Consider the following 15,498-nt stretch of genomic DNA (forward strand, 5'->3'; position numbering starts at 1 on the left):
AAAGTATTAATTAAAACAGGTATTACTCAAGAGGAAAGAATATATTCTCAAAACAGATTCAGTTTTAGCTTCATTTCCTTGTTCAGCAAGGACCATTTTCTGTCTTTGGTACCGCAAAGATATTAAAAAATGCTATTACATCTGGCATTACATCTGCTTTGTTAGAAAAACTGACTATGAAGAAATAGACTTCTACTCCCACTGTTACATGTCTTTATTCAGGAATTAGGTTTTTATAAGTTGGGTAGTTAATTTTATTATATTAACATTTGTAATTATGCAACTTAGCTGAAGAAATGGAAATAAATATCTTCCTTTGGTTTACAAGGGCTCTCAAAATGGTTTTCTTAATCCAGTCTTAAACTTGCATGTACACTTTAATCTCACTGTACTCAGATTTTTATAACTCTTTATTAATATTATAAATTATTCCAAATGTACACTTAAGTGTTCCTCAACACCCTTTTAAATACACATGATTTGATTCATAATATAATTCTGAATAATCAAATGCTTTAAGAAAATATATTTAAATGAAAATACCTATCACTACTGAAAAGTCGTTCTTTGGCAACAGCTTTCTGCAGTAAGTATCTCAGTATCTTTCTACTCAATTATTACTCTCTGCATAAAATATTTAGAAAGGTTGCAAATTACAGCTGTTTAGGATTATTCAGAATAGAAACTATGGCATGTTCATATTCTGACTTGAAAATTTGGATGAAAATTTATGAAATATTTCATAATTTATTTTATTTAAATATTTAGGTAATGCAACATTCTCAAAATGACAAGTAATTCCATGGAGGACCCACTGTTAATCACAAAATGCATGGGAAGGCTGTACAAGTACTCTAATGTATGTCTATGGTGAAGGAGATCTCTTGGTCTAAGTGTTCTTTACTGTACCTTTTCACTGCTGTCTGCTCTGGTTTTAGGTGCTCCAAATGGTTGAGCATCTCCAGTTTAATAAGGTATGCTATTACACAGTCTATTAAGTCCCACTGTCAGAAAGTGTTAACTGATTTTCAGTTAAAATTTTGCTTTCTTAATTCATTATATTCCTAGTTTCATATTTCTATATTTCCTAAGTAATTCCCTCAATCTTCAGTGCCTGAGTTTATCAAGTGCTTGAATAGTTGTTCACAGAAGTATTTTATTAAAAAACCACTTTTTATTTCAAAGTACATATTCTATTTATAGATTTAGAGCAGTACCATTATCCACCAACTAAGATATATATATATATATATATATATATAGTAAGATTATATATAGCTCGCTTTTCAACATGTCTTATTAAATGAACTATCAAAAAATTACTATTGCCTTACAGAAAACTTTTAAAAATAAGGGGGAAAAAAGAATTTTTAATGATTTGCCTATATTCATTTTTAATGGGAACCCCAGAAATTTAGAAGGGTGCTATGTCTGTGATAAAAGTTTCTGGGAATGGCTACATGGATGGAGTACTCCCTAATTAAAAGTAGGCCAAAAGAAGAAAACACCTGCCATTATCTAGAAAACCCTGTATGGTTTTGTGCAACTGTGGCAATTTCCCTATTTATTCCAGTGCCAGAAATTTAAGTGCGTAACGGAGAAAATAAAATCCACAATCTATCTGAAATGTGCAGAAACCCTCACAGTTCTCATTTCCTTTGTCTCTATGTCCAGCTGACGTGCAGGTACAAGGGCAGGCCAAACATTTATCCTGTTCTTAGGAAGAACCATGCTTAGGATATGCATTGTTGGACTGGACATTGGACACTGATTGACTTGGCCCTCCACAGACCAAGTCACTCCCTGTCATGATAAGGTGACCTGGGAGTTATTCTAAGGCTTAGTATTAGGACTTGACTCTTCTTGTTAGACTTAAACCCAAGTAAGGTTTGATATGGATGGCAGGAGAACTTGAGATTGAGCACAGATTTGAACTATGTTTGATTAGCAGTATATCTAAAGCTATAAAGACCTGTCTACTTCTCTTACACTGTGCTTAAAATTTTTGTCAGAGGAAAAAAAAAACTCCACACTGAAGAAAGGCAACTAGTTATCGTGGTAAACACTGTAGTTGCATTACTATCTGTCCTTATCAAAATGAAATACAATGCAATTTCCTTTCTTATTCCAGGAGACAATGATAGCTGGGGTATCCACTAAAATCCATGGAAAACATGGGTGTCTCCATCAGAGGCCAAAAAAATTCAGAAATAATCTTTGGCATACAGCTGTTCCTGGTGTTATGATAATGTGGCTAAACCTAAATAATGCAATAACTGAATTAATGAGGGGTATCTGAAAAAGATTTGCTAGAGCATTAGGAATGGTAATCACCTGATCAGGAGCATTTTTCACACACATGACCTAGCATGACAATCCTGGCCTGGAGCTAGTGTGACCTCCAGCCTAAGCCTTGGAAGTTTTGAATGGTACCTCCACACTGATATAACCTGCTAATTCAGTGAGCAAGCATTCTGTCATCTCCTCCAAGTCATTGATTAAGTTTTTGCAAAGGAGAAGAGCCAGGACAAGACAATTACAATGCTTATTGCTGCCCTCCATACAGACCACAACACATTAGCACCTACCTTCAGAACCCAACTACCCAGGCAGTTTACTTTTTATACTTATCTGTTTGTCCACTCCTCATGGCTGTAATACCCTAACTAGGGTAAGGAATATTGTGGGAAAAAGTCAGAAGCCTTGCTGAAGTCAAGGTAAATGATATTTTGTGTCCTCCCACCATCTATAATTCCGGACATTTTATCATAAAATGGCAATCAGATTGGTCAGGCATCATTCACTCTTGGTAAACCCATGGTACCCTTTTTCTAAAGACCAGTGCAACACTTGCATTCCTCCAGCCACCCAGGATCTCCCCAGTCTCCAATATCTTTCAAACACTGTAGAGGGTGACTCTGCAAGAGACTGTTGCCATTTGCCCTTTGTCATTCTTAACTTAAGCTGAGCTTTGGCATTTCTGACACAGAAAGCCTGACACATTTCCTGGCCCACACATTGTTTAGAAATTTCTTCTTTGTAGCCTTTATATACTTCCAACTCTTCTATACTACTTTTTCACTGAAGCTCCATCACAAGTAACCTGTCCAGCTAAGCCAGGAAATTTATCTAACTTCAGGACTGATCCATCCTACATTTGGAGGATACAGTCCTTAAACTTGATCAAGCTTTTCTGGGTAACTTTACCCTTCAGATCTGGCTCCCATGGGATCCTGTGAGTAGCAGATCCAGCTGTGTGCCACCTTTAATTGTCCTCTTCAGAAGCTGTTGCTGACACCCTCTAGAAATCTTCACTGCTTCCATCCTGCCACACTTGTCTTACAGCAGATATCAGAGACATGGAAGGTCCTCTCTTTCAGACCTAATGGATCCTTCAGAATTGTCCACAGGACTTCTGACATCCTTGCAGCCTTAAACCCCTTAAGGTTCTTCATTTTCTAAACTCTTAAAACTAGTAGTCCCTTTTAGTGCTCAGAAAGCCTCATTATGTTAAAAACAGAATCTGAAATTTCCATTATATGAGAAATGTGATACATTGTCCAGGGGAAAAAACTCAACCCTTTTTTAAACTGATTTTCATGCAAAAATAATAGTATTTTTTAAATTACTCTATTTCACCATATTCACCAAACTCAAGGCATAATTATTTGAATGTCTTCTCTGAAACAGCCGAATATAATGAATTCACAGGTTTCTTTGCTTATTCCCACAAAAAACCTTGAGACACTATCCCTCTGAACTGCAAGAGAGAAAAGGGAAAAAAAAAGAATGAGGCACAGCGGATACCTTTGAATTAATGTGCACAATTTGGAGATGCCCATATGTTTTTTAATTGGGCAGCATGAGAAAAGGGATATATTCTCTGTTCAGGTTGTTCTCTTTTAGTCTAGCTTTTATGAAATGCAATGAAGTGAAATGAAATGAAACAATGAAATTCTGTTCCATTTAGTCATCTACATTTGATGCCAAAGGCTTCTCAAACAATAGAGCTTAGAAAAGTTTCTGCCTTTCATCATTCCAAATTTGTAAAAGGAGATCAAACTCTATTCATCTTGCAGCATATCTCTGTCTGGTTCATGTTCTCCTTTATCAGCTTAGCTTCTTTGCTGGTATTTATCACACTGTCTGGTTTTATGGGGGTTAAGGCAGGACATGTGTGCATGGATTAATTCAATGCTTCAAGCTCTGTTCATAATTTCATTATTATCTTAATCTGGATCTCTGAATAGACATAGCATGTGATTTTTGTATACTGCAAGTTATTACTTAATGAAAGAGTCAAGGATGCTTTATAGAAAAAGCTTTTTATACAACTAAAGAAACTTTGATGTCTAAATAATCAGTTTGTCAGCTCTGAGTGGGCTTGTGAAAGGGCTGTGCTATAGAATCACGTCAATCAATCGCTAAAGCACCAACACCTCTATTATTGAAAATCTGTTTTCCTTATAAAATTATATACTGCAGTCATATTGTGCTTGAATTTTTCCTTCAGCATACACTCTCTTCAGGACTCTACTATAAAAATATATTTTAAAATGTTGGCAACATTTTTTCTAATTACGTTTATCAGCCTTAGTAACAATACAAATTGTTTCCTGAATAAATACAATATCTACTATGAATATTAAACATAGTCCTATAATCTCTAAATGTATTCTAGGTATACTACACAGTATACCTAGAATACATTTAATAAATGTAAGTGTTATCACAGTTGACAGATTAATATTTGCTAAATAACTGATGATTGCATATAGGATAATATTTTGCAATTGTTTTTAAACTCTTCCCAGTCATGGGAATTCTTAATTGGGTAAGTGTGATATACATCAATCAACTCATTTCCTAAACAGCAAATACTTGTCAAGCCTGGAACTCACGAATCATAAAAATCGAATTCTGACACTATACTGATATTTCTCTTTTCAAACAGCAACAAAACACTTGGAGAAATAAATGCTTAATTCCATCATGAAAAGGGTTTTATGATAGTATTGGTAATTTCTTATAACTATTACACTAATTCTTCATAATTGGTGTTTCCTTTGACACAGGAAAGAACTGTGATGCTTCAATTATATGCTTCCAGACTTTGAACGTGCACTAAACATCCTTCTTAGACTCAGTGGCTAGCAGTGCTTCTCTGTGATTCTCTGGGTGAGATTTCTGGTATCCTCAGAGTTACTTCTTCTCTTGAGAGACGCAGTCTATTAATACAACACCCAGTAAAAGAAGTTCTCTCTTCTTAACAACATCACATTCACTTTTGCTGAGGATTGTGACATACCTGTGCACTTTGCACGAATTTATTTACAGTTGATATTTATCTGAATTTAAGTATTTCCCTAAAATTATCCCAAATTAATGAAGGCATTACAGTTAAGTCACTATCCAATTGGGCACATCAGGCGTACAGATTCTTTAACACAGAATTAGGAAATTCCTTGTAATTGTGGCATTCATAGCCCTTTCACTCTGTGGAAGGATGTAAACCTGCACTGCTAGAGCTGTTACTCCACTGCTCTTGTTGCAAAAGCATAAGGACACTGTCCCTCAGCAGATCAAGGCATTTGGTATCTTCCACACAGGAACTACAGGGAGATGCGCATTCCTATAAGTAGACTTTCTATTTTTTTTAAATCCTCACTGGTATCAGAGAAGAAATACCCAAGCTAATATGTAGAAACCAAATCAACAAAAAATATTTTTTAAAACTCTGTAAAAATAGAACCCTGAGCCACACAGAAAACAAAAGTTTTTCATGTTCTCTGTGATTTATGACAGGCAGGCACTAAAAGCATATCTTCCATGTGAGCTGCGTAAGAGAAAAATTATCGGTGATCTAAGATGTTTTGCACTCTAATCTGTATGGCAGTAACAGTGCTGTAAAGAATTCATGTAGGGGAAGACCCTTCACAGGAATTCAAGTACTAAAAACCGTATTAGTAAGTAGTACTGAAAACTAAAATACTTTCTTTTTAGTGAGCATAGAAATATTTATGTTAAGATAAAGCGGTCTTCCCTTAGTGACAGAGGTGCAGTAACAATAGATAACAGAAACTTTCTTCAGTAGCCAGGGCAGAGCTGCAGAAATTTATTATTATGGTTTTTCTTGTAACAAGTCTATTCAAATCATCTGTGTATCACAACTTCATGTTAGGAGCAAATTAGCTTAGCTTCAATATTCACTGATGCATTTTATTACATCCTGACTAAAGTTGTATCTTGCAGACTTCTGAAACATACCCTTTAATCTACTACATGCAAAATTCCATTATAAATATTAAAATATATATATGACAGTGGAAAGTTATTAAATTTATTTCTGAATTATGTAGCTGCTGGGCCTCAAGCATGAAGTACTGATAATTGCCTCCAAGCTGTAATTAATTGGGCAAATAAATTGTTAAATTTTAGATGCTGATAAATAGGAGAAATAAGCTAAAAAACCACAGCCGCTGTCAGCAATATTTTAACTAAGGAATTCTGTATGAGATAAAATTACAGCAAACACATTTATAAACTATCAACTAAACAGAGATTATGAGACAAAAGCAAAATAAATTCTCATAGAATGGTTAGAATTCACTGCAATCTAAAGCATCAACAACCTCAGTATTTCAAAAATTATTACTAATACAGAAATTATATATGGGGAAGTATATAGATAGATTTTTCTAACATACTTTCAGCCATAGTACAAATCACAATTGAGAAGAAAGAAAAAAGAACTATCCATTACCTACAGAGAAGCTGGTTTACATACAAAGTAAGTGAAGGGTGAGGCAGGGAAGAGAAGTCAGGAATGGAAAATTAAAGAGGACACTTACTGGGGAAAACCACATCACTTTAAGAATCCAAATTGTCAAAGAAAAATTCACAACTAGGATGATAAGCAGGAGGAGAACAAACAGGTAGAGACAACGCTTTCTCCAGCCATAAATTCCAATTTTGTAGACATATTCATTCTTCGGCCTCTCTAGGCTTGTGCCTGGTGTCGTTGTCATGTACTGTTCACGTACCATCTGCTATGTAAAGAAAAAAAAAAAGAAAGGGAACTGCTTAGTTGCTTAATTTAAGTGACAATATTTATATAAAACTCCAAGGAAAATATAAAGATATAATTGTAATAGCTAGGAACTAGAAACTTTATGAAGTTTTACCTGGAAAGCATTTTTATTCTGCTCTTTTCAACTTACATCTTAGTTTTTGATACACTCAACGTGATGTTTTAATATATGAACTGCATTAACTGCTATTTTCAGGAGTCTTAAATTTATTTCATCCTATAAAGAATGGCAAAACTTTTCTCCCATTTGTCATAATATTCTAATTCTCCCATCATAAAATATTTCATGGTATCATATCATAATCTACAGCTCACAAGTATGTATCAGTTGGAATGCCAATACACATTAGGCTTCAGAGTATGTATGTAAAGAAATTAAATTATTCTTTATGATGTACAGGAAATAATGATTTCTCAATTAATCAGATACTCATATTTAAAGATATATCAACATCAAAAACACTGCCTACAGGGTTTAAACAACTTGACTTTATACTATAGTTCTTAAAGAAGCATTGTTTCACTTTATACTATAGTTCTTAAAGAAGCATTGTTTGAATTTAAAGGAATCTTACAAGGTTGCATTTCCTTAAAAGATGAGAATATTCACTAACTTCCACATTTACAGCACAGAGACCAGCAACAATTTGAACCATTCATTAAAGCTTACAATTTTGGCCAAAAGAATGAAAACTCAGCAGCTGAAGCTGCTTATCAAGAACAACAGTAGGCGATATGTGTCTCATTTACACTGAGCAAAAAAAGCAAAAAAACTCTAACCCTATCATGGATGTCAGAAACAAAATAGGTATTGCAAAGTCAAGCCCTTCCCATGAGCCAGGTATGTCCACAGGCATCTTACATCCAAAAACTGCTCCACTTTCCTATAACATAATGCTCACAAATGAGAGTGCCTTCAGAAAGGTTTCACACAAGGTCTACTCTCAATTTTGAATTTCCTCCTATCAATGAGATCACCATGCTCTGCTCACACAGCTTTCAAAACATGATCAAAAGACACCCCTGCCTCTGTTGAAGTTTCCTTCAGAGCCACCCTGTGTCTGTAACGTGCTTGTGGCTCTCAGTTCTAACCCTTATCTTTAGAAAGATGTCATCTTTTGTTCCTTTAGCTTCCTAGCAAGACAGAGAATGCCATATAAGTTTACAATTGAACAGAAGCCTATGCATTAGCCCCTAGCATATATGCAGCAGTCATCTTATTTCTGCACTTCCACCAAAAGAAATTAATTTCTTGTTTATTTATATTCGAAAATGAGACCAAATAACTGGCAGTTCATAATGTAATTTTGCTTACAGACATTATGGTAAAATATTTTTTTTTCTGCTATCAGTGTCAGTTGCTCATACACTGTGTATATAAATATTTTCATTGCTGAAAACAGTATAGCAATTTATTACTGAGGAATTATAGGTTCTGAAATAAATTGGCTTAATCTTAGTGCAAAACATTTACAAGATTTACAAGATGTTTCTTAATATTTAACAGATGAACTATGTTTAAAAATATCAGATTGTGTATTTTAGTTCTGTATATTACTCAAGCACATAGTACTCATTATAGAATGCTGTTTAAATGTAAGTTAATACTATGTCTTTTCTGTTTTCTACCTAATTATTGTATAGTAAATCATACAGAGGTTGCCCCTTATCTGAAATCTCTGTTACCATGTGCTGCCATAAAATATTGGGACATTTATACATACAACGGGTTTCATAAGATGATTAGACAAACCTTCACCCTTACTTCCACACAAATTTCTTCTCAACACATACCTTACAGAACAGGATGCAGTAACTCTTATCTGGTAACAACCAGAGACAAGCTTTGAGAAATAAGCTGTGCAGTTCTTGCTCATGAGGAGTACACCTATGTCCTTGTTCTGGCTGGGACATGGTTAACATTTGCAGTAGGCAGGATAGGCATGGCTAGGACTCTGAGGTTATCCTGCACAGCTTCCTGCCATGTGCAGGGGGTGGTGGGGAAGAAGGAAAGGGAAGAAGGGATCCCTCCTGGTCCTGCTGGGCACGGGTGAGTGGTTGGGGTGCTGCTGGTTTCTGTGTGATGAGCACTCACACGTGAATTTGTTTGCATCTCTTCTACGCCCCCTTCACTAGGCAGACTGCTTTGCCTGTTCCTTGTGCTGCTGTTCCTATGCCTGCAAGGTAAATTTTGCAGTAGAGACGATTTGCAGAAGAGTTAATTAACTGTAACGTTTTCACGGTCTTATGCAGCGTCATTATAGTGGTCTCTGAGCTTGGAATTCATCTCACAACGTTAGATATGAACAATTTAGCCCTGAATATCTGAGCCAGTCAACCTGGACTCCCTTTATGGTCAATGGAGATAGGTCTCCCTGCTGGGAATTAGTTATCTGACTCATGTTAGATGTGAATTTTAGATATTGAATGGACTGCTTAACTTCTCTCCATCAAAAGAGAAAGAAAGAGAGCCTGTGATGACTTTCTCATATGTGTATGCCTATATGTTGTAGACATTTCTACCAGAATGATTTCCAAAGCATGTAATTTCACAACAAGATATGATTTTTCTGATTCCTGTTCTTCTCTGTTCCATTTTTACTCTTTTGTAAAATGTTTACTTAGTGAGTTTAGTGTTTTATACATAATGTATTATGTACTGCTGTTTAATGAGGTGAGGTCAAAATCCATTATGTATTTCAGCAAAATCCTATGAGTTTTGTGATTGTTTTCAGCCCTTCAGAAATTCCACAGGGGACATCTCCCAGCACAGCATTGTTCCCTGCATGGATTAGTTTTTCCTGACAGAAAACAGTTCTGTTGTTTCTGAGCATTATTAATACTGCCAAAAATTGCTTTGGTCATAGTAAATAGGCAGTGCTTGCCTAGACAACTGAATGCTTTGAGAAGGATTTTCTCCCTTACATAATTTTTCATGATTTTTAAGAGATTCAGTGTCCTACTATTACATAATTACAGTGGAAATTCTTTCAGAACTGATCCTGTTGGACTGTTTCTTTTGGGAGAATCAACTTTCCATATTACTGACTTGTATGTTCACAAGCTAAATGCACATAGGAAAATAATCTCCGACCTGTCTGGAGAAGTCAGAAAGAAATCTTTTTGTAAGTCTGGGATGTTTTAGAAAAGTGGGCTGAAAGGAAAGCCTTAGATAGGCAGACCTGATAGTTGTGTTGTGAAGTCAGCCAAGATCCAAGATAGATTCATAGAACAAGAACAACAGGTATTTAGTTCTATGATGAGAAATTTGATTTGTAAGTGGAATAACCATGAAACTGGTTGTGTAGGAGCATTCTAAACAGGCAGCAAGAAGGAAGTGGTGACTTAGACACCTGGATGTACACAAGTTAGTTGTGCAGGGAGAAGCAAGAAACCTGCAGAATGCACAATGACTTTGGTAAATATTATCTTTTCTCTGTTAACTATTTTACAAGGAAGTAGCACACACTGACTAAGAGTAAGAAATACTGGCAAGCCATAGTGCAGATAAAATGAAAATTCTTACATCTTTCAAATGGGCCATGAAAATGTCTTATTTGCATCAGGTCAGCAGTACCACAATAAAAAAGCTACTACAAATAAACTACTTAATTGGAAGTGGAATTTCTTGATGTTTCTATTCAATGACCAATACAATCAGCACATTCCCTATGGATTTTTGTAGATTTGGCCATAATTCATGGGACTGAGTTCTATCATGATAGTTTGTTATTTAGAAGTATTTTCTAATTGTCAACATCTATTTTACAGGGATCCATTTAAATCCAATTACTTCTTGGCTATTCACTGATTTAAACCAGATACTGAATGCTAATTAGCTGCCAAAAGATTTTTCACAGATTTTTAATGATAGGTCAAACTTGTAAACAACCAGTAACACTGCAGATTTTTGACCTCATGAGATTTCCCATGTGTTCAGACATCGTATGTGTTGCATGTAAGGCATGAAATTCATGCCTGCAATAATACATATAAGATGCCCATGAAAGACCTGTATGCTCTTCACACTTTTAAGTGTCCCCTAAAAATATATAATAATGACAGAACATTTCCCTGGCTATAATGCACCTTCTTTGATATAAAACTTAGAAACTGTTCTCAGTCATTTGAGTGATTCTGAAGTTCAGGAGATTTTTATATTAATATTATTTATGAAAGACATTGAAAAACTGTCTATCACAAATGTTACTGTTGGACTGAGGTTAGTTTGGGCACCAAGTTCAAAACCTATTCTGACAGCTCTGAAATATTCACTTAAGACACCTATGTTTTTAAAAAGTAATTTGAAAACTTATCCTTTAGCCTGCTTAGGAAAGCAAGCCTGAATGAAAGCATGATATTTTTACTATTTTCAGAAATGACCTATCTGTAGGAAATACTGAAGACAGTATTGAAAAAATTCAATTAAAATAAGTAATCTCAGTATATTTCAACTGTAAAAACATATTTTCATTGTTTTTGTTCAAAAATGGCTGTTATTTTCATTTAAATAAAACTCCCCTTTACACATAGCTCTGGACTGTGTTACTCGAGTACTTTGTCATGTTGTCATAAAGCAACTGATAAGAACATGCAATTAGAAAATAATTTAAATTCAGAACTACTTAGCTGGTAAATACTCATAACCAGTGGTCATTCCATTAACTGTTATGTAATAATTAGCATTTCTATTTTCATCAAAAAGCTTAACATTCAATAAACTCTTTTCAAACTGGAGTTCAGAAGAACTGGCGAGGTTTCATCATGAAATTTGCACCACTGGTGCTTGTACTATGCACGTTCTTCTTCACAAACAGTCATCAGTACATCTACTCTTTCCTCTTGTTCTGGTTTTGGCCAGCACAAGGTTAATTTTTTGCAGCAGCTGGAAGGAGATATTATTGAAGTGGTGTGTCCAGGACCCTGATGTTTTTCTATACCCCAGCAGGTCATTGCCAGGGGTGGGGGAGAAGGGACCGGCTTCTGAGGAAAAGTGCATTCCTTTCAGTGGAAAAACACGTTTGGGAAGAACTGATTGGTATTTTTTTATTGTTGCAGGCTTTTCATGCAAGTAATTTCTTTGTGCTATATCTTCTCTTGTTAATGTTGTTGCTTTTACTGTTCCTTTTCTTATCTTATTGCTGTTTCCAGCAAACAGTTCTTATCTCATCCCATGATCCTTGCCTTTTGTGCTTCCAGTTGGAGGGAAGGGGGAGCAAATGGCGGCATGGTTTTAATAGGAATACTGAATTGGAGGACACCCATCATCCCTAAACCATGACACCACTTTACATAAAGTATATTCATTCACATGCAAGAAAATTCACAATGGGTGTGGGCATGAAAAAGATGATAGTGCTGAACAAAAACAGTACAGTGAAAAGACCATTTCAATATCTTTAAATTCTTGTGCCATTGTATACAAACTGAAAACTGAAATTAAACAACCTGTCAGCAAAGGCAAGTGAAAACTACTTTTACAATCAGCATATGGTATCTTCATGGAATATTACGCTCATTTTTTGCGTGTGTTGTTTTGGGCTAGGTGGGTATTATTATAGTATGAACATCAGAAGTACACCAAGGTTTCACACTTTAGTGCATTCAGGCATGCACATTTTGTCCTTGTGAACACAGAAGCAGACCAAAGATTAACCAATAGCAAAGAGATGCTGTTGGAGTATCTTCCTGAAAGATGAAAGACTGTTTAGGCAATCCTGTCGTTCAGAGAAAAAAATAAGAAACCTTTGGAATCTATACAGAAAAGCTTTCAAAAAAAAAAAAAACAGAAATACAGGGAAAAATCAAACTCTCATGATTAGGTGAAAATTTTATAATTACTTTCAGCCCTTCCATCACATTGTATTTAATCTTGCCCAATCTTGCTTTGTTGAAATTTTTGTGTTATCTAGCATATTTCAATTTGAATTGTAAACTAGTGTCATCAGCTGAAAAGAGCTGGATCCCTGCAGTGTGATTTGTGGAAACCAATGATGAAATTTCTATGGCCTAGTTAACTGTTTCATACCCTGCAATGCACATCGGCATAATAACCATGACATGGTCATAATTAACAGCTTTGCACATTTTTAAGTAGAGCTGAAAGGCAGTCCCTGACAGCACAAGATTATATAAATATTAATGACATAATCATTAATATTATATAAATATATGCATATTGCCATTAGAACATATTATTAATGTGCTATATAAAATATTTTGTCGAATATGTGTACTGTTGAATCTCATTTACAGTAATTTTTTCAAAACCTTGTTTTCTATCTTGCAATTATATTTATTTTCCTCCTTTAAAAATTAAAAAAAAATTATTCAAATAAGAAAAAAGATAAAATCATGTTACTCCCACCAGAATTAAAAGCCCACACAGAAGAAGAGAGAAAAGAGCCGTCTGTACAGCCATTGTTTTCACTTAACAATTAAAGACTGAAAACCATTAATGGTGTTAAGATCATTTGTTTCCTTACTTACTATTCTTTGTGAAATGAACTTTCATAGTTTCAGTGTGTAAAACCCTGTTTTGTCCTTTGAATGTCATTCTGTGTTTTTCAACAGAGTTTATTACCACAAAGACATTTTAAAACATCAAACTTGCAACAGGTAACTAATCTGTTCTTACTAGTACAGTTTTTATTGTCCAACCCCTTTGAGAAGACGATATCTCACGGGCCTTGAGTAGTGGATAAAAAAGTGATAGTGAACAATTTGCTTTAATTAACCTAACTGTGAAATAAATTTTGCCCTCTACAGTCCAATACACTTTTCCCCTGTAGCAGCTGCTCTTCAACACAATTTATTTTTTCCTTGAAGGACTGCAAGTACATCAGATACATAATGTACTGCCATGAATATCAGAACAGAAATCATTGTAGCCTTCTGGCTGTGAGGTTTCTCTTTCTGAAGCACAGCCAGAGTTGATTAATTCCCCTAGATCCCTCTTTTTCTTTAATTGTGCATTTAAGAAAGTGTTTCTAACTAGGCTAGGTATGAACTTTACCTGCCTGTGTTTGTATGGGCCAGTCTTTAAACAAGTACCATGAGCTCTGTAGCACCAGCTCAGGTAGAAGAAAGGAAAATATTAATGTGCAAGGAATGCTGAGAACCGTCTTATGGAAAGGCTAGGAGAATCAGTCTTCTTTGTCTCCTTATGGTTTAATAAAAATCCTGTCTTTATGAAAAATAAGAACCATGAGCATTTAATCTCCTTATAAAGGGCTTTCTCACCAAGAAGGACAAAATAAACACATAGGGACATCTTGGGGATTTAATGAATTTTCCTAATTTATAAAATGATAGTTTCAAAGAATTATAAAATTACTTAAAACTGCATCCTCTCTTATTCTGATCATTTGATCCTTCCAGGTGTCAAAGGGCTTTTCTTCAGGTGAAAGTGGAAGGTTTCCCTTAGAGTTGTCATTCCTTGCAAGTAATAAAGGTTTACAAAGCAATCCACGCATAATCTGACACTTCAAGGAGAGAAATGAAGAGAAGGTGGCTGTCAAATTTACAGAACTTTTGCTATAATCTACCACAGGTAGTTTTTCTTCACTAACATTTTAGTTCTTTCATTCAGTGACAGCTAAATTATTTCCTTATTCAGAAGCGATGTGCACATTACACTGTATGCAGATAAAGCTTTTCCATTCAGTCCTCGTTATAGCTAATTACTGTAAAAGTCTGGCATTGAATTCTGAAGGTGATTAGCAAGTAACTTGGTGACCAAAATTTTGAATAAAACATCAAATTACAGAATTTTTTAAAATTTCAAATACACAAAATCTAATACCAAACAAGGACATGATGGCTACAGACTACAGTATATAAGTTATCTTACGTGATCTATCCCAGATTTCCAATACTTTACTATTATTAAAAAAATGAAGTCAGGCAAGACAAAAATCAGTTGACATAAGAAGTTAAAACATCACAATTAAAACCACATATTCACTCAGACCAAGACTTAGCAACATCTTGCTGTATATCTGCCTACCCAAGGAAGTCAATCATATTTAAGGAAATTACTATGATTATAAAATCCCTCTGTGGATAACAAGAATGCCATGTGTTACACAATTTCAAATCATCTTCTTAGAGAAATCTTATTGCTTTTATAAAAGGGGATAATTCCTCATTTGAAATATAAAATATTTTATCAGCTTGTACAGAGGAAGAGAACTGTTTTACATCACGAAGTTGTTCTACACGGCCATATAAAAAAAATGTATGTTTTAACTTAGATTTGCATGTAGGGCACAAAAGATGTCATTATAACTGAAAAAAAAAAAAACAGATTGTGCACTGATAGTTACAGATTAATTTTTCTTAATTCCCTGCTATAGCCTTTTCATCAACAACTACAAATGGTAAATTATTTGAAATTTCTAGCAAAG

At 34.9% G+C, this 15,498-nt stretch overlaps 1 protein-coding gene across 2 annotated transcripts in view; it reads right to left on the minus strand.

Annotated features, from left to right (window-relative positions):
• Positions 1–15,498, minus strand: part of SGCG (sarcoglycan gamma) — a 105,912-nt gene that overhangs the window by 47,072 nt on the left and 43,342 nt on the right. The window contains exon 3 of one of the 2 annotated variants that reach the window (XM_058018733.1): positions 6,852–7,046. In XM_058018733.1, coding sequence (XP_057874716.1) covers positions 6,852–7,046 — 195 coding nt within the window. Of the gene's footprint in view, positions 1–6,851; positions 7,050–15,498 lie in introns of both variants that reach the window. The other variant, XM_058018732.1, reaches the window with a different exon arrangement.

The sequence above is a fragment of the Melospiza georgiana genome, chromosome 2, assembly GCF_028018845.1.
Source record: "Melospiza georgiana isolate bMelGeo1 chromosome 2, bMelGeo1.pri, whole genome shotgun sequence".
In the NCBI taxonomy this organism is placed as follows: Eukaryota; Metazoa; Chordata; class Aves; order Passeriformes; family Passerellidae; genus Melospiza; species Melospiza georgiana.